Source organism: Grampus griseus, assembly GCF_964374135.1.
Source record: "Grampus griseus genome assembly, chromosome: 2".
Lineage (NCBI taxonomy): Eukaryota > Metazoa > Chordata > Mammalia > Artiodactyla > Delphinidae > Grampus > Grampus griseus.
The window spans coordinates 117,918,890-117,939,372 of NC_139018.1; the positions used below are offsets into that span (position 1 = coordinate 117,918,890).

Sequence of the window (20,483 nt, forward strand, 5' to 3'; positions counted from 1 at the left end):
CGAGGAGGGGCCTGGAGATTCAGATCTGAGCTGTTGACATGCAGGAGGGAAAGCCTGGCTCCTGGAGAGAGAGGGCCAAGGTCCAGATGGCGTCTGAGCAGCGGGGACTCTGGAAGGTCCCTAAGAATCCAGTTTTTAGATCAGGAGGGAATAATCCAAGACGTAATTCATACGGAACTTTAGTTTATTAGAAACTGCATGCACTCCATTTATTTTGATCTAGACCCAGAGATTCAGAGCTAGAAGGGAGCACCTAGTCTTTCTTTATTCACCACTTTTTAGGGCCAGGCACTGTGAATAAATAAAAGGAGAAAAGAAAAAGCTGCTTCCTGAGTGTAGAGTGCCCACTAATAGACATAGAAGGAATAATGGAATTAGAAAATCACAGCAGTACAGTGAAGACACAGTCCTATCAATGGGCTTCGCAGTGAACCCAAATCCCCCAGGTTTTGGTGGAGAGATAGTCTGGAGCCGTTGCAAGGTGATACAGAAGTGGCCTGGTTGGGAATAATAGAAAGGGGGTCTTTGCAGAGCCCCACCGAATGTTTCTCCACTATGGAATTGTTGTTTGTAAACAGCCTTTCAAGGTACATAGGGCTGATTAAAATCCCCATTTTACAGATGAGAAAACTGAGTCTCCAAGAGATAAAGAGACCAATGCTAACGGGCGGCTGCCGTGGGTGTGAACCCAGCTCTGTCCAGGCCTTGTTTGGCCACCTGAGCTGAAGGAAGGCTAGAGTCAGGGCCAGAGGTGCCTGTGGACTGAGGCTCACGGGGTGGGGATGGGGAGAGAGGCACACCACTTCAAGTTCAAGTTGCTGGTTTTGCAGAGTGTAAAATTATTGCACAAGTCCCAGAGAATAAACAGAGTTAACACCCCATTAAATACAATGGACTTTCAATGTGAGCTTGAGACGAGCCCAGATTGAAACTAGTTGAGCAGGAGCTGGCCCGTGAGTAAAATGTATCACAGGCGCTGCCTTAACGTTTCCAAAAAAGAAAAATCCAGAGCGGGGAGAAGAAAGCGCCGGCAGCAGCTCTGCAGGCTCAGGGCTGAGGATCCAGTAATGAAGTCTTTCTGGAAGGTAAGAAAGGGCTGTGTGCTGTGTGCTATTTTTAAACATGCTGGAGCAGCACATGTATTCCTGCCCCGTGTACTTTCTCCAGCAGAGGAGGGGCCCGGGGGAATGCAGCCAGGAATTTAGATGCTATTTATTGTATTTCCTTTTATCAGTCAAATGATTTTCCTATTTCCCACATAGATAAAGATCTTCCGCTTACAGCTCCAGCTGGTTGACCTTGTCAGGACTGCTGTGCAGTCTGGAAATTGGTCCCAGAGAGAGAAGGGCATTGTTGTTAGGGGTTTGTTTGGCAGGTTGGGTTTTTCTTCTCCCAACAGGGAGGAGATCCGTTTACAAAAAAAAAAAAAAAAATCAGAAACCTTCCAAAAAACAATAACTGATTGTTTTGTGCCTTTTTGCAAAACTGCAAGACCATCCAAGCCGTTCTGTTCACCAGCCTCCCTCTGACCCCCACCTGAATATCTCCACCCCATCTTTCACCATCACACACACACACACACACACACACACACACACACTCACTCACTCACTCACTCACTCACTCACTCACTCCTGCAGCAGCAAGCCTGACCCTGGGCCCGGCCCCAGGCCGCTGCTGAGCCGCTGTCTTGGCAGGCGGTGGAGCAGAGGTGGTGGCAGCTCCGTCTCAGCTTGTAAGCTGAGCCAGCCCCTCGGAGGTGCCAGCTCTAGAGGCCCCTTGGAGATGCCGGCATGCCTGAGTGGGAGCAGTTACAACTTCCCCTCGGCTGGAAGCCTTGGAGCCAGCAAGGCCTCTAGAAGCCGCATTCCCAGGCGAGGGAGTGGCCGAAGGGCTGCTATGCAGTGGACGGTCTCCTCTTGGGCGAGCCGCCCTCTTTGTCGGGCTGTGCCTGGGCCTGCTGGCCAGCTTCACCGGCAGGAGCCAGCCCACTGTTCCTTACCTTCTCGGGAATGGGACCAGCAGATGCTGCTGGGGGCTGGGGTTTTATTATAAATCCTCTTCATCTCTGGCTCGTTCTCAACCACCAAACATAAAGAGAGCCAGCTAGACGGAGGGAATTCAGCCCCTCACAGACTCTACCTCTGAATAGCGAGGAGCTGCACGCCCCCTCCACACTGGCCTGGGTCTGTGGTGGATTTTAACAGCCGCCAGCTTTCCTGGAGCCCCAGGTTCTGCCCCACCATTGTGGTGCTTCCGGGCCGGGACAGCAGAGGGCACTGGCTCTCCTGACAGCACTTCTGTCACCGCGGCTCTCCCACACATCTGGAAATAGGCTCTACGACTGTCTTACGAAATACTGGATGAGGATCTGTCTGTGAGATGTGCTGGCACCCGAGTGAGCACGCACACACATCAAGAACTCCACTTTCTCATTAGTGCTATTTCCCCCTCAAGAGCACTTGTGGAACGTGGGGCATTTGCCTTGCCGGGCAGCCAGCACATCTGAGTTTGGGGCTTGGTCAGGCCTGGGTGGAATGTTTGGAGGGACCACCTCTGGTCTGAAGGCTTTGCCCTTGCCTCCCACGTGCAGGGTGAAAAAGAAAACAGAAGAGTGGGACCTCCCAGATCTTTCCCCCAGGGGAAGAAAGCGAAAAATGTTTGGCCTTACCCTTCCATGCCTCCTGAAGAGAGAAGTGCTCACACTTCCAGGTCCTTAAGAGCTAATTCTAAGAAAGCATCTTCCTAAATTACAAGCGATTAGAAATGCTAATGCGATATGCAACATGAAGTTGGGAAGGGAGAAACTGGATGGAGGAGGGCAGGGCTGGAGCCAGGGAAGAGGCCTGGTTTCTATTCCAGAGACTGCTCCCTAGACTTCTGAAAGCTGCATGCATTTAAATGTCCACATTTTCCCGCAGAAGCCAGCAGTCTGTACTTCTCTCAGCCAAACAACACATCAGTCTAATATGGTGTGGGAGAAATATGTTACATCGTTTTATGAACAGAATGTTAACACCATCTAGAATCAATATTTATATCCAAGAATACAATGACCTGGCTTGTTTTGCGCTGCCATAGTTTTAAGAAAGGGACATTCGGAAGCAGCTGAGAATCCCCTTCCTCCTGCCCAGAAAGGCCGACCCAGACCCACCAAGGCAAACCAGTTGAGGCTCAGACATCTAAAGGGTTTCAGCTTCAGAGGCCCTGTTCATTCCCTTCCTGTCCCTGCAGCCCTCTGCCTCTTGGGATTGCAAGAGGAAGCCAGAAAGCAGCAAGTGGGGCAGGGATTTGCAGTGAGGTCCAGGACGTGAGGCAGCATCCTGTCTTGCAGGACAGTCAGTGACGGCCGCACTGGAGGGAGGAGGGTCAGGCTTATGTCCTGGCACTTCCTACTGCATAGCAAAGTAGGAGCGGATACAACTTAACATAAATCCTTAGATGAGAGACTTCTGGGGGCTGGAAAACAAGGATCAGGGTGCGATGACACTTTTTCTTTCATGCTGATAGTATTTTTTGCCAGGCAATTACCCTCATCTGAGACAGCCATCGTGACAGAGTTGGAAGCAGCGTCTCCCCTCCTCAGAATGCTATATTATTCTTCCAGGGGCTTTTGGGAAACTCCATCAAACTCCTTAGGCTGGTTTGTTCCTTAATGCTGGTTTTATTTTACTGCCTTTAGAAGCTTCTGGGCCTGCAACCTGGAGTCAGTGACTTGCTCCTTGCAGATAAAATCCTTACCTAATTATAAAAACAGAACCAACCAAACAAAAACCTTTCCCCCTTTCCCAGAAGATTTAAGTTGGCCTGCACCAGAGCATCTAAAATTGTGAGAGTCCTCTTCATCTCGTGGACTGAATTGGGCCCTCATTTTGCAGAGCAAGCAGACCTATTTCATTTTCGGGTTAGATGCTGAAGGTTACCACTTTCAACAATAGTACTTGCCTCTCTCATTAAATGCCTGGAGCTCATTATGGTATAAACTGCAGAAAAGTCTTTACTGCGTTAATAGGCATGATCTTTAGAAAAGATCCTTTGGCTTATGTATAAGATCAAGACATGATTAATCTTGGCCTCATTTAGCTGTGGGTCAGGTTTTCAAGCTACAGTGAAACCCTTTCTTTGCATGATCACAATTTACAATTTTCTATAATCTGTAGCCCTTTACCCCATGTTGTTAGCATAGTTAGTTGCTGCAATTCACTTGTTCTGTCCTGTTATTTTCATCCAGTTCTAAGAAACGAGTAAATGTCCCAATCATATTCGCTATAAAATTAGCCACGGTAAACAGATATTATTTCACGGTAAGCCTCTAGGATGTTTAGCATCTTTACAGATGCAAAGCTCTCCCTGCAGAAATCCCACACAAGAAACCTATGTAAGTTAAATGCTCTGAACACCTTTAGAGATACTGCCTGATTTAAGCCAACAGATAAGTTGCAGCTGGGTCCAGATGCTGTTTCTGGTGTCAAGGGCAGGACAAAAGAATAGTCAAAGTTGGTAATAGGGCCCAGGATCCAAACAGTGGATCCAAAACAGTGAAATTTTTAGCCAGGCTGGTAGAGGTTGGAGGGATCGGTTTGCCAGCAGAGCAGAGCCAGGATCTGAGAGAAAAAAGTTAACACAAAAAGCCTCCTTGGGGGTCTTTAGTAAATGTCACCCCAAGTCCAGACCTATCTTTTAAGCTTTAGAGTTGTCAATATAGATGCTTACTTAACACCTACCCTCCTGCATCTCAAACGAACATGCCCACAAGGATCTCTGGCTTCTAGCCTCTCTCACCTGCCCTGGTCTGCTGCTCCCCCAGCTGCCCATCTCAATAAATGGTGCCACATGTATCCCACTAAACAGTGCTCCAATGGATCTGTTTGAAGCCTGAGGTTCATCTGCAGCTGCTCTCTCTCCCTCCCTCCTTCCCACCTCTAGCCCATAGCTCTTCCTGTTATTTGTTCCACACTCTTCTCCCCTTCATTCTTCTCTGCTACAGCCTCAGTCCGAGCTCCCATCATCTCTCACCAGAGACCACAGCCTCAGCTGACCTCCCTACTTCAGTGAGTGCTCTCCACAACCCACTATTCAGAAAGCAGCCAGGAGAATTTTTGAAAACCACAAATTGGATTATATCACTTCCCTCTTTGAAACCTTCAATGGTTTCCCCCTGCACTTCATATCCAAAATCCTTTGGATGGTCCACAAGACCTCATATGGTCTAGCTCCTCTCTGCCTTTTGCCACTCTTCCCCTTGCTTTTTCTGCCCCACTCCCTTGATTTTCATTCAGTTCCTCTAAAGCACCAAGAAACCAAGAACAAACAAAAAAAACCCTGCCGTCTGCATCTTTGTTGCGGCATGTAGGGTCTTAGTTGCGGCATGCGGGCTCTTTTAGTTGCAGCATGTGGGATCTAGTTCCCTGACCAGGGATCGAACCCAGGCCCCCCCTGCATTGGGAGTATGGAGTCATAACAGCTGGACCACCAGGGAAATTTTTGTCTGTTTAGTTTTGTTTCATCATGTTTCTTCCACTAGACAGTAAGCTCCATGAAAGCAAGAACCGTGTCTGTGTTGCTGTATTCCTCGAGTCTGCCACAGAGTGTAATCAGTATCAGCTGAACAAATGAATGAAAACTATACTGCAATATGGACAGCTGCTAAAAGGATTTATGCTTCCTTCCTGGGGAATCTGCCTGGTCAGACCACATGTTACCCCCAGATTCCTCCTTGAGAAGGATTCCTCATTGTGGGTTGGGAGAAACCAAGCCAAATTACCAAATGTTTGTCCAATCTGCTCCTTTACCACTCCCAATACAGGCTCTTCTTACTTCTTGACCTGAGTTTTTTGACAGTCTCCTAACCAGTATATCTCCATACTGTCTTGAATTTAGGAATCTGGCAAGGACTAAGAACTGCAGGCATGGATGCGGAAAAAATTACATCTTGATTTTCATAAACCTCTAACTGAAAATTTGCACTTCCTTTGATTATAAATGTTGGCAACCAGTCCCAGGAGTACTGACAGGACCAGTGACTTCGGCACCCACAGAATCACAGATATTATTATTATTTTTTTTTTTGCGGTACGCGAGCCTCTCACCGCTGCAGACCCTCCCGCCGCGGAGCGCAGGCCCAGCGGCTATGGCCCATGGGCCCAGCTGCCTCACGGCTCGTGGGATCCTCCCGGACCGGGGCACGAACCCGCGTCCCCTGCACCGGCAGGCGGACTTCCAACCACTGCACCACCAGGGAAGCCCCTTGAATCACAGATATTTTTACAACACATTACTGCTGTTACAGATGTTGAAATATCATTTATGATCATTACAGCTTTAAAATTATGGTAGTTATTAGAGCTGCTGCTAGATTACATTATTTAATCCTTCAGTAAGAAACACAGATCTTCCCATATAACTTTTTTCATATTAATATATTTAGTAGTAATGCTAATATTTTGATAGTTATTTTTCAGTATAGTTGATTTCCTTGGTAATGCTATGCATTTCATTTTCTGCACTTGAAACATTATTCTGAGAAGGGTTTACAGGCTTCACCAGACTGCCTAAAGTGTTCGTGGCAGAAAAAAGGTTAAGAACCTCTGGTCCAGTTTTTCTTCATCTCGTATCACTGCCTTGCAAAACAGCCTTAATTCCTTTCCCCTGGCTGCAAAGTAAAAGCTAAATCCCTTCGTATGGAATTCAAGGCCCATTTGTAATCCATTTTCAAAAAACCTTACTATCTTCATTTTTTATCAGTACCCTGGATACAACCTGTGTTCCAGTCGCACCAAATTACTGGAGTACACCAAAAATGCACTCATAGCCCCAGGTCTATTTTTAGCTTCTCTTCAAGAACTACTCTTTTTTTAAGGTCTACCTCAAAATGTTACCCTGGTAAAGCCCTCTTTTGACTTCACCCAAGCACAACCACTGAATCCTTCCTTTGCATTTTCAGGAACACTTTGCTTATAGCTATTTGATAATTTATCAGATCCTGTGTTTCTTTTGTGTTACATTGGGAACTTCTTGAGGAGACAGACGTCCTCAACTTTATACCTTAGACACATAGTAAGTACTTGTTTGAAAATATTTGAATGAATGAATATATGTAAAATACTCATTCTCCTGAGGGATGAGTAAAATCCATAACGACCACATTAGTTTGTCCTGCAAAACAAGAACTTCTTTTGATACATAAAAGCCCACTTGAAAAATCCACCAGCCCCAAGAAAAATAGAAGGTTATCATCTTACAGTCACTGCCTGGACCCAGCTGCCTTTAGTTAATTTCTATCCTTGAAGATAGCAGAAGCATCCCTAGCAGGAACCCATTTGCTGATTCCATAAACCTTTTGGCTGTATCACTAATGTCTTCTCATATTTCCCTTCTTTGACTGATGCCAAATATATTTTCATCCAGTCTCCTTCAAGCAGACGCTTTCTATTACTTGCCCAGGATTTTCTAACCATCAGGTTATGGTATGATTTTTATATCCTAGAACATTCAGCTGCTTTATGCCAATCTTAAACAAATGCAGATGGAAGGTTTAAAAAATTCTTTTCCTAAGGAGCTTGAAAAATTAATAAGGAGACCATTCCTTAATTTCATAGTTCAGTGAACAGCTTGAGTAACCAGATCTACGCGTGTGTGCGCAGGCACTGAGGATGAAAGGAATGTTAGCAGCCCTGACCTGAAGTTAGAATCTCACGGAACCACAGACTTTTAAGAGCTGAAAGGAACCTTTTAACGAATAGCTGAGAGATGGGTCTTGCCCAGGGGTTGATCTGCTGGTTGAATCTCAAATTTAGCAAGTCCACATACAGAATTCTTGCTCTTTTCCTCCACGATGTTTCATCCTTAACTCTATGCATTCTCAGGCCATGGCACCTCTGTCCACTACCCAGTTGCTCAAGCCCAGAAGTCTAGGGGTCAGGTCATTCTTGATTCTTTTACCTTCATTCTCCACATCCAATCCCTCAGTAACTTATGTTCATTATACTTCCAAAATATGTTCTGAATTCATTAGCAGTTCTTTCTTTTTTGCCCCCACTGCCTCCACTCTAGACTAAGCCACTGTCACCTGGACCAAACTTCTTTATTTATTTTTTAATTAATTGATTTTATTTTTGGCTGCGTTGGGTCTTCATTGCTGTGCGCAGGCTTTCTCTAGTTGCCGTGAGCGGGGGCTACTCTTCATTGCGGTGTGGTGGCTTCTTTTGCTGCAGAGCACGGGCTCCAGGTGCGCAGGCTTCAGTAGTTGCGGTGGGTGGGCTCAGTAGTTGTGGCTCGTGGGCTCTAGAGTGCAGCCTCTGTAGTTGTGGCGCACAGGCTTAGTTGCTCCGCAGCATGTGGGATCTTCCTGGACCAGGGCTTGAACCCGTGTTCCCTGCATTGGCAGGTGGATTCTTAACCACTGTGCCACCAGGGAAGCCCCATGGGCCAACCTTCTAATTAGCCTTTCTCTTTTTTTTTTTTTTTTGCGGTACGCTGGCCTCTCACTGCTGTGGTCTCTCCTGCCGCGGAGCACAGGCTCCAGACGCGCAGGCCCAGCAGCCATGGCCCACGGGCCCAGCCGCTCCACGACACGCGGGATCCTCCCTGACCGGGGCACGACCCCGCGTCCCCCCCATCGGTAGGCGAACTCCCAACCACTGCGCCACCAGTGAAGCCCTAATTAACCTTTCTGATTCCTCTCTTGCCTCCTCACAATTCCCTTCACAGCAGCCAGGGTGATCCTTTAAAAATATAAATCAGATCTTGCCGCTTACGTAGAACTCTCTTCACGCTATACTTAGGATACAATTTAAACTCTTTACCATGCTTTACAAGGTGTGTTATTTGTGTGTTATAGAATCTCATTATTGCCTTCCTTGCATCTTCAAAGCACTCTACCTCTCATTTACTCTGTTCCAGCCTCACTAGTTTTTTTTTCCTTGAACCCAAAGAGTTCATTCCTGCCTCAGGACTTTGGCTTTTTTTCTATTCCCAGTCGTCACAGGGCTGGCTTCTTCACATCAATCTGCTTTCTCTAAACATTACTTTTTCAGAGAGGCTTTTCCTCTACCCTAGTTAGTTTGTGTCATTTCATCTCCTCTAGGCAACTAGCTGATATGAGTCTGTTAGGTTACTTGTTTATAGTCTTTTTTCCCCCAGCAGGGTATAAACTCCATGGGGACAGGGACCTAGGTTAGCTCCTAACACAAGAAAGGTATTCAACAAATACCACTGAATGATTAGGTCAAATTCTGGTTCTCAGAACCCCCAAACTGTGTTGCTGCTTGAACTCTTGTCAGTCTCCTTAAATATCTCTAAGACAGGACCACCACAGTGGAATTTGGAGTCAGAACGATCTGGGTATAAATCTCTTCTTTGCCTTTTCCCAGTTGTATAACCTGCAAGGTGCTTATCAGCTTTGAGTCTTAATTTACGTACTGGATAATGGGTGTAATAGTCCTACTCTATAACGTTGTAGTACAAATTAAATGATATATATAATTTATATAAAAAGCAGAGCAAAGTGCTTGGCCTATAGTATGTATCTAATTGTTCTTTCGCCTTGAGTCTTCCATTAATTACAGTAGCTAATATTTACTTAGGTGTCTATTCTGTGACAGGTACTAAATACCTTACATGGATTAACTAATCCACATAAAAATTCTACACAATAGACACTATAAATATCCCTGTGTTACAGGCTGAGCCACAGAGTGGTTTAAGCAATTTATCTAAGGTCACACAAGTAGAAAACCACAGAGCCCAAACTTGAACCCAGCAGTTCAATCCAATTTAAGAGGGAGTGAAACAGTCATTGATTATCTTTATTGTGACCCTACAGTAAGAAGTACGTTTCACATTGTAACCCATCACGTGTGTCTGTTCTGAAGTGGAAACAAGTTTTCACAAAATAATATTTACCCTTACTATGTGGAATGCATTCTGATCATTTCTCTTCAATTTAATTAAAAATGTTATTGACCAACTTATTGATTTAATGTCCCCTTAATGAGTCAAAACCATACTTTGAAAAAGTATTGTCTAAATTACAATAATCCAACTGCTCTTACCTTCCAGTTACCTCAACTTCTACTACAAAAACTCCGATAGTTATCAGTCTAGACTTTTATATTTCATTTACATTTCAGATAAAGTCCTTATTAGTTAAGATGCTGATCTCCTAAGACTCAGATGTGCTCCCCATGCAAACTCTCTGGCAATTATGGAAAAACCAGCTCTTGTCAGATGAGATTCAAGCAATTCTTTCAAAATTATTTACCACTATTAAAATTCAATACAAGCTGTCCTGTGTTAGAACAATTGATGCAGATGTCTGTCTTTCCCACTAGACTGTCACGCCAAGGGCAGAAACATGTTTTATAAATACTCTTGTGGTCCCAAATAGTGAACTGACATGCAATGGGGAACACAGCAGCTGATTATAAAGAACTGCCTCTCAAGTGTCAGGTGGTGTTTGAGACTCAGACAAAAGACTACTTCTATACCCACTGTCTTATATATTATCTAAACATCTTCTTCACCAACGCAGTGCTGTAGGTGGTTTACAAAAATCCTTCTATTTGGACAATTTGCATTGACCCCGCTCTTAATTTCCCAAAGCCATCCCTATCTCATGGCTCCTTCTCCTTCCTGCATTTTTCTAGGCTAACAGAGCTTACATTTATGCTTCTGGCAGAAGTTTCTCCCTATAGACCACCTTCCCATGAAAACTAAACTGAAATGGCTTCTGGGTGAGAGGAAGTACATTAACATTTTTCAGTTGACCTTTGTAACTCTTGATCCTCATCTTTTTTGTGAGTTGGTGTATGAGCTAGTGTTTATTTCTATAGATATTATAAAATATATTTCTGAGCACAGGCTATGTATCAAAAGGCAAATAAATAAAACAAAGAAAAGGCCCTTGGAACCCTCAGTTGCAAGGCAGGAAATTTAGAGGGCAGGAAGTAGCTATGAGCTTTTCCGCCAAGCAATACTTCAATTTCCCCACCCTCAGGGAAAGATTATCCTGTTGTTGTTTTAACCCAGCAGATGCTGAGCAGTTAGAGAAAGGGAACAAACAACTGGGGGAGATATTGCCACCTGTTTATGTTGACTTTTACCAAACAAGACTGGCCACCAGTGTTGAGGGTAAGGGAGGAGCTAAGGTGGGAACAGGAAATGCTAACTCAAGTTGTCAGCTTTCTGACTGTTTAAGGGGGAAAAAGGTGCCAAGGAAGTACGTGGTCATTCTCGATAGCCAAGAGGCAAAGGCAGGATGACGCATCTTGTTTACTAATATAGCAGGGCTGGCCTTAGTGTATGCATGGAGTCATACATGTGAGTCATGAAATTAACCGAGCTGCCTACTCTGTATTTATTTTCTCCTTCCTTACTGACTAAAACCTGTATATTATTGGGGGCAGTAATGTCCAAGGAAAGATGAGATTCCTCTGCCTTCCATATAGCTAGCTGTTGTCATATGATTGTGTTCTGGAAGTTGAGTGTGGCTTCCAGGAAGGCTCTTTAAAGGGTGGTGCTGACTCAGCTGAGTTTGCCCGTTTTGTCCTTGCCAGTTTTTTCTTTCCTTTATGCTGCCAGGAATTTCAAATGACGGCTGATGGTCAAGTGGCTATTTTGGACCTTGAGGTGACCCTGAGAAAGGAACCATATTGTGGTGCAGACAGGAGCCTCTATATTGGTCTTGGACTGCCTACCTTTGGAATACTTTTCAGTGAGAGAGATAAGTTTCTTATTCAAGCTTTTGCTGATTTGAGTTTCTGTTAAATGTAGTCAAGCCTGATCCTAACTGAGTTACCTCAACAATTCTTCGCATTCATGTAACAGAGTCTTCATATCCTCCAAGGCATGGTCGATTCTGTTGCCTGATTCTATCTTTCTAACAAGTGTAAGAGAGCTGAGGCATGTCAGATGAGAAAACTGAAGCTGGAACAAAGCAAGTCTCACCCAATGCCACACAACTAGCTACTTGGAGAGCTGCAGGGTTTGGAAGCCAGGTGAGCTCACCCCTAGGATTTTAAAAGCATGGTGGAAGTAGGTGACAAATTACCTTTAAAAATGATTCTGATTGGTGAAGTAGTGATTATTTTTAAAAGCAAGCATTTAAGGACAATTTATCTCTTCAGTCAAAAGGAAGTCAAAAGTCTCCTATCAAGGGGACTGAAGTCACTGACTTTAAGAACATCAGACTTTCAAGTTGCCTCCAGAATACTACTGCTACATTAAAATGAATTATAACTCATTGTATTCTTACAACATACATTAAGAGAGCCGAATTCTCAAACAGGCTAGGACACATTTTGAATAAGCAATTAGTAAAATGAATGTGTTACTGCTTTAAAAGCATAACAGACTTGATGATTAATGTAGAGTTGACAAAGTCTTTACGATGAAAAGGCAATGCAGGTAAAAATTGAATCGGGTGGATTCAACACAGAAAAGTTTTAATGAGGCAAATGTCAAGCAAGCATATCGACTTCTTAAAAAACAAAGAAAATCTAAAAGTTTAATTACAAAAACACTTGTACAGAAAACTTGGCATTTCAACAGTTTCAAACACATGTACACACATTTTTTTCTAAAATTTTATTTTGTCAGAAATAAAACACTTTGTCTCATTTTCCTCAGCTGCTCCTTGTGTTTCAATAAAAAGAAAGAAATCTGTAACACTGAATAGGCAACAACTTATTTCTTGAGAAGAACATGTAAGTGCAATAACATCTACAAGTTTACTGGGAAATGTGAATTAGGTATCATGTTAGCCTGTGACCTCATTTAGTACCTCCTGGCTGGGCACAGAGGAGAGAGGAGGTGACGCAGACCTGCTTGTTTTGTGGCAGCTGAATCCCAGCCACCAGTGAGTCAGGTGTGTCGCTGCTAGGAGGGCCAGCCAGCATGTCAAAAGCAGGCTGTTATTTTGTGAAAATGATTTCAGACTGTAGGCTTTCTCGAGATCTCATGCTTTCCTAAATACGCAGATGTCTCAAGTCAATGTCAGGTATCCTAGCTAGACTCAGGAGAACGACGATCTTTGGACCAGCTTACAGCCTTTCCTGGTCTACGGCACTGCTAAGAACGCTGTGCAAAACTGACACAAAGGAGAAACAGAGAGTAGGAGGAAGAAAGGAGAGAAAGTATTTGGCAGAAGGCAGACACAAACTTCCAGAACCGGCTTGGATGTCCTGCCACAGACAGTGCATTCCAGCTTGGACTTAGCAGGCAGGGAGTCTGAAAGAAGTCAGAGGAATGGCAGGTGAGAGAAGGAAAACAGGAAAATAGAGAAGAGCAGGTGAGCTGGCTAGGTTTACAGAGATAGATAATGATGGGCTCTTATTCTAAAAGCCTGCCAAGTGGTGATACATGGGCTTCGGTACATGGAAATTTGATGTGTGTTCATATCAGAATTTTCAAAAAGGTTTTTTTTTGTTGTTTTTTTTCCTTTGGGTTAAGAAAGAAATCAGGGGAGGAGATGCTGAGAAGACAGGATGAGGCAGCAACATGACGGGGGTTTCTGGCTTTCACCCTGGCCTGTGAGCATATTGTGAGGGGGCCACACTTCCACCCGCCTTCGGTGGTGTGGTGCCTAGACAATGGGCTCAGGAGCCCTGCTTTGGCTCCAAAGATCTCAGCTGCAACCATCAGCCTCGTGCTCCAGAGCATCCAAACACAACACAACAAAACCAAACCCTGAGGTGAGAAACAGAAACCCTTCTTCCCTTTTGGTGTTTAAAAAAAAAAAAAAAAAAAAAAAAATCACTTACTAATTAAGCAGGGAGAAGGAAGGGAAGCCTGTCCTTTTGACACAGACTCTGCAGTTATGATTACAGAAGGAAGACAAAGGACATGAGAATTCCCCCGTGTCCTTCTCCATCAGCTGGAGGCTATTCTGAATGGCATTTCCACCCATCCGTATCCATGAATCGGTACACCTCAAGCAGACAGGGATTCTCTCTGTTTTCACTTATGATAAACTTTAGGATTTTTTTCAATACCAAATGAGAAACGACTTTTCTCGTTCTGTCCTGTTTACCAATGACCTTTTCCTCAGCAAAAATATTCCACAAGTCACTGCCAACAGATGGGAACAGAAGAGCCTTGCTGGGGCTGGGACGCAGGGTATGTGCACGAGCAATGCTCAGAAAACAGCAGGCAGTACCAAGGAGGAAGGAAAGAGCATTCTCCTTCAGGGCAGCAACCACAAAGCCTCCACGAGGGCTGGCACCCTGAGCGCTGTGTGGGATACGAAACACAGCCTCACTCCACAGGACACTGTCAACAAGAAGCTCCTTTCTTTGGAGTCACAGCAGGACAATGATGGGAGAAGACTGGGCCTGTCCAATGAGAGAAACTCTCCTTCAGAACCCTGCTGAGCAACAAAGCCAAGAGGTCAGAAAATGGAGATGTCTAGCTTGGTGGGGGTGAAGGAAATAAAAAAATAACCCCCAAAAGCATTAAGAAAAAGTGACAGCTAGGTAGGAAAACCACTGATAAAACCACAGAGCCACTGATAAAAGAGTCCAATCTGAATGAAGCAGAACAATAAGAAGGCTTCCTTTCTGCTGCAGAAGATGCCAGTCTCAGGGGCACCTGGTCAGCAGAATATATGCAGACCCACTTCAACAGAAATAGAAATGATAGGAAACTGAAGACTCGGGAGAGTGGCTGTACACGGTCAAAGCTTCACGAAGACGATTCCATAGGAAGTTCACATACATGTTCCTTTTGTTGCTCCCTCATATGGCTTCCTGGGGTGAAGGCATTTAACTCAACTGACAGTTCCTTCACAAGCAGAGTAATCTGTACCTCCCTCTCTGCCTCCACTCAATTCAAATTTCCATGGATGGCTTCTCATTCCAAACAAGTAAAACCACTTACAGAACATCTTGGAGCTCTAAGACCTGTAGAATTGGGAGAAAAAAAAAAAGGATACCAAAACGTAAGCACAGATCAGAAAGGGTTAGGGCTATGGGTTAAAATAATGCCTTGCTCTATTTTCAAAAGGGTTAAGGTACGTGGAACCTAGAAGAATGGTATAGATGTTCTTATTTACAAAGCAGAAATAGAGACACAGATGTAGAGAACAAACATATGGATACCAAGGGGGAGGGGGGTGTGGGAGGAACTGGGAGATTGGGATCGACATATATACACTCTTGATACTATGTATAAAGTAGATGACTAATGAGAACCGACTGTAGAGCACAGGGAGCTCTACTCAGTGCTCTGTGGTGACCTAAATGGGAAGGAAATCCAAAAAAGAGGGGATATGTGTATACTATGGCTGATTCACTTTGCTGTACAGCAGAAACTAACACAACATTGTAAAGCAACTGTACTCCAGTTAAAATTAATAAAAAAATAAAATTAAATTAAATGGAAAAAAGAAAAACTTCATGGAGTTGTGGCAAGGAGTCAATGAGCCAGCACACGTAAAGTACTTAGGATGTGCCGGCATGTGTAAATGCTCACAGTGTTGTTTATTATTATTATTATGCAGAATAAACACCCAGTGCTACGTGGCCAAAAAAAAAAAAAAAAAAAAAAGGGTTACGGTGAGTAGCAGGGCGTATGTAAACTAAAGAGCTCATAAAGCTGCAAGCAACCAACCTCACTGAGGCATTTTAGACAACATTTCAATGAAAAATGTGGCCCTGCTCCAGCTCAGCCACAATGGGGAGGTTGGAAAATTGCCAGCCGAACACAGAAAAGCAAGTATCAGGGACAAATCTGATGATGAAAAATTAGTACTTTACTTTAGTCCTGGTCAATCAAAACCAATTTTCTTCAAGTATAAATCTAAGGCCCTCTGCATGGATAGGGATGTACTGTGTGCATAAGATGAATACATTTTTACACTGATAAAAAGGCAATCACATATATACATATTTTTCCAATCCTCAAACAGGCAAATATTTATCACTTGGTTCAACTGAAATCAAGCAACATATGGCTTTTGATAGTTTATATACAGTAGTCATCTGTCAATATGAAATCACCCCCATGACTTCCTCCCAGCTCCACTTTTTCTAAGTACAAGTCAGCCACAAAGAAAGATGACAGCTGGGGTAATTCTTCCATTGTATAACTATAAAAATAATTATAAAATGGCTGACCAAAATTTTTTAACATTATAATTGCTGGATTGTAATTTTTTCCTAATTACCTCCCATTTATCTTAATGCTCTCATTCTAAGATTTTTTTTAGTGCTTTCCCCTTACACCCATCCCTACCTCCTTGTATCAACGTTTTAGAAACCCCACTGAGTTTAGATACATGTGTTCTAGTTCTGGATTCTGCATCCACATACTCAGGTATTTTCAGGCAAGAGATTCTGCCTCTTTGGGACTCAGTTTCTTCGTATGTAAAATAATGGGATTTCTAAACACCCCTTCCAGCTCTAATATGCTCCTCTAAAGCTGTAGACCATTAGCTTCCTTTCACTCACTGGGTCCTGACAATGGAAGAAACCTTTGCCAAGCTCATGTCAGAGTAATTAATTGCACCATGAATGCTGGGGACATCAGGCCTAGCTGTCTGTACATATTTGTATAATGAGGGCAAGCTAGTGTTAGTCACAGTCTTTATAATTGTTTCATTTGACAGTTTCAGAGGGTACGGAGAACTATCCATTCTTAGTTATGTTTATATGGCTAGATTGTAAGAATCTGCGGTAATAAAATGGTTCACATTTTCAGGTACTGTTTCTTTCAAGGGCAAAATATTTGTAGGTTAAAATCAAGAATAATCATCACATTCTAGGTTTTCAAAGACACCTCGGAAAGCAGATACTACAGTTTATATCCTTAAGATAGATAAAGCTTTAGGAGAGTCTTACTGGCCAAATGCTCAAAATGGAAAACCATTTTTGGCTCAGAACTTGCAATAACTGTCCTATACCTATGTGAGGAGACACCACGTTATCAATTACTGTGTTCTTTCACAGTCCTCCACACTGTTTCTCCCAGCTCTCTCTTTTCAAGCCTACAAGAGTGTTAATTGAAAACACTGTGTGAAAATGAGAAAGATGACGAGCTCCTAAAAATCCCAAGCCTAGATTTACAAGCTGTTCCCTTCACATACAGCAGCAGTAATGCCATTTCTTTATTCTGCAGGGAGTCCAGCCATCTCTTAGAAGTATGGTCTGTTCCATCTGGCTACTCACTAGAGGGACAGTAATCCTTTCCCCATCAGAGCACGGCTGAGGCTAAAGTATAATAAATTGCCTTATACAGTTACTATTTGAGGGCTTGGACAAGAAGGATAAAGACTACTGCTTTTGTCTATGCTGCCAGATGTGGCCTCACTGGATAAAGAATCATGGGTTTTATTTATTCTTGCACATGTTGCTCAAGGTCCAGACCATGTTAGAATGTTAGTATGTATATGAGTGTGCTCATGTACCTGCAAGACAAATAAATAAGGATCCAAGCCCATGACCAGCCATTCTAAGGAGCATATCCTGCTATCCACTCTTGTTTTAGTATTCATATATGGCCACTCATTGTATGGTCCAACCCCAAGATTTCCACACAGTTTATATGTCTGCAGGTATGGAACAATTTAACTGATAGACCAAAGGGCTGTCAATTTTGTGGAATGACATACTAAAGGGTACCCTATCTCTACAGGAATTTGAGTGATGATACCTGATGACTGACCGTTAGTACCACAAAGTTTATATAAGCAGATCCCTTCGGGAAATGTACTTTTTTCTCTTCTAAAAGGATGCAACACATACTACTAGTCATTTGTTGAATATGTTTTTAAAAAGCTTATTTTCTCTTTTCTCTCTTTGTACTTATTGAGAGTTCATTTATTTTTTAATATATTTAATCAAGGCATTAACTGTTTTACTGTAAGGTTAGTCCACATTAACATTTAACATACTACAGTTACTCTGATATTGAGTGATAAATGAAAAGCTTCTTACTTATAGAGTCTTGTACACATACAATGTCTCACTGACTATTGTAAATTATCATTAACTTTACAGGGGAAAGGAAGCTTAGCAATTAAGTTATATTTATTTTGTTCTATGTGTTGTTTGGAGGGTTGTTTTCTCTAAATTTCTCACTCACCCTTCAAAGCTCTTTGGGAAACTAATACCTGAGAATACAGCTCATAAGTGACAAAGCTAGAACTGAGGTCCAACCACAAAAATCACGCTCTTTCCATTAAGCCATGCGGAGGCATGCATGAAGAAAAACTATCTTGATTCAGTTTTCCAACACTACATTTAGCAACCATGCAACAGGAATCTTAATCAAGTCTCCAACTCACTTATTCAATGTAATTCCAGGGTTTTACTAGTATTGATAAAGTCTAATGCCATCTTATTTTTGATGACACGCTGGCACGTACGAATCATGTCAGTGAGCACTCACCATTCCCTAACGATCAAGCCTGTTCACAACTTCTCGAACTGTAGCTATGAAGTTTTCATTGTCTTGGGGATTAGCTAAAATAATACTGTGCAGTCTGTTCATATAGGAGTCGATAGTGTCCACTGTAGGTGTCTCTCCACTTCCTGAAGTGAGATAAGAAGAGAAAGTAAGAAAATCCTCCCATTCAGTTCAACCATAACACAGATCAGTGATTCCACAGCAAAAGAAACTTGACTCTAATGTGGTCTGCTCCATAGAGAAGATTTTATTTTCAGAGGAGAGACTTTTAGACCTCAAAGAAATGAAATTAATCCACATACTCTAAATAAACAGATGGGCTATATAATTGCTGTGCAGTATATAGGTGTAGTTGCATAGCACAAAAGGTTAAAGACTCTCCCAGCTCTGCTGTAACTATTTTCAAAATGAAAGAGTATATAAGAAATACTATGGGTTTCCCTGGTGGCGCAGTGGTTGAGAGTCCGCCTGCTGATGCGGGGGACACGGGTTTGTGCCCCGGTCCGGGAGGATCCCACGTGCCGTGGAGCGGCTGGGCCCGTGCGCCATGGCCGCTGGGCCTGCGCGTCCGGAGCCTGTGCTCCGCGGCGGGAGAGGCCGCAGCGGTGAGAGGCCCGCGTACCGCAAAAAAAAAAGAAAAAAAGAAATACTAGTATTTATTTTCCTTTTCCTTCCCATTAAGACAATATTACAAAGCAAGAAAATATACATCAGAAAAATGCTCTGGGGGGGATGGGTGAGTTGGGGGAGGGGATCAAGAAATAAAAACTTTTAGTTATAAATTAAGTCATGGGGATGTAATGTACAGCATGGTGACTGTAGTCAATAATATTGTACTACATGTTTGACAGTTGCCAAGAAAGTATATCTTAAAAGTTCTCATCACAAGAAAAAATTTTTTTGGTAACTCTGTATGGTGATGCATGGTACTAGATTGTGGTGATCATTTCACAGTGTATACAGATAGTGAATCATTACGTTGTACACCTGAAACTAACACAATGTTATATGTCAATTACACCACAATTTAGAAAACAAAAAAAGAAAAGTGCTCCACTCAGGACTTTAATATTACACAGTTTCCACTGTTCAGAATATCAAATTAAGCTTAATAGAAAATAGACTGTATGAAAATACAACTGAAGAAAAATTTAACTGAGCAGAGAGCCTGAAATTCTGGATGATTTTAACCAATACTGAGATTCTATTACATGGCCCACAGAAACCTCTGAGGAAAAGACCCCTGAGTTTACTAATTTTCCTCTGGAGGTGAGACTTCAGCCTCACCACACCAGTACCAACATGAACAGCACCTCCCCCCACCCCTGCCACTTTACAGGGCTCAGCTAGGGATGACATTACCAGGCAAGGGCATGCTGGCGAAGCTGCTTGTCAACACCTGCCGCAGGGTCTCCAGGTGCTGCTGTAAGACGGTGTTGCGGCTCCGCTCCTGGATCACGTCCACCTCCAGCTTCTCCACCGCTGTGCGCATGCTCTCCACGTGCTTTTGCAGGGCTGCGTTCCTTTCCTCAAACTCCATGTTGGATTTTCGAAGCTGACGGAGCTCTGCCTCCCGAGCTGAGGACAAAACCCCGACAAAACACAGGTAATACCAGCCTCTCTGAGGAGTCCCGATGACTCTTACAGGAAGTCCTGCTTAGCTGTCTCTAATTAGCTACCCCTCCTCATGTCCCTATTCTCATTATGGCCTTCCAGATAGCAATTTTAGCAGTAAAACGCCTGGCTCCCCAGAGTTATTTTAATTCTTAAAGCTGGTCATATTCTATACTTAAGATTGTAAGGAACAGCTGTAATTCCCAGTATTTGTTTGTTTGTTTGATTTTTTAAAGCTGTGCAATGATAAGCCTGAGGGGTTCCACAAGGGGATCCTGGGAGACTGGGCAAGCACAGCTGTGGGTCCACATCTTTACTGCAGTGGGGTCAGCTTTACTCATATTTATTTTATATTTTGGACATCCATGTAAGCTTTCATTTGTACAAAGGGTTCTAGGCTAAGAGCCTGAAAGCAATTGAATTAGTGATGTATATTTATTTCCTCTGATCCAGAGACTAAAGCAGCT

At 43.3% G+C, this 20,483-nt stretch overlaps 1 protein-coding gene across 3 annotated transcripts in view; it reads right to left on the reverse strand.

The window, feature by feature from the left end:
- Nucleotides 1-12,476: 12,476 nt before the first annotated feature.
- The window catches only part of HMG20A (high mobility group 20A), a 69,570-nt gene continuing 61,563 nt past the window's right edge, over nt 12,477-20,483 (reverse strand). For all 3 annotated transcript variants that reach the window (XM_082649129.1, XM_082649130.1, XM_082649131.1), the window contains 3 exons: nt 19,765-19,980; nt 18,385-18,527; nt 12,477-14,897 (listed from right to left, as the gene is read on the reverse strand). In XM_082649129.1, coding sequence (XP_082505255.1) covers nt 18,391-18,527; nt 19,765-19,980 — 353 coding nt within the window. In that variant the 3' untranslated portion in view covers nt 12,477-14,897; nt 18,385-18,390. The remainder of the gene's footprint in view (nt 14,898-18,384; nt 18,528-19,764; nt 19,981-20,483) is intronic.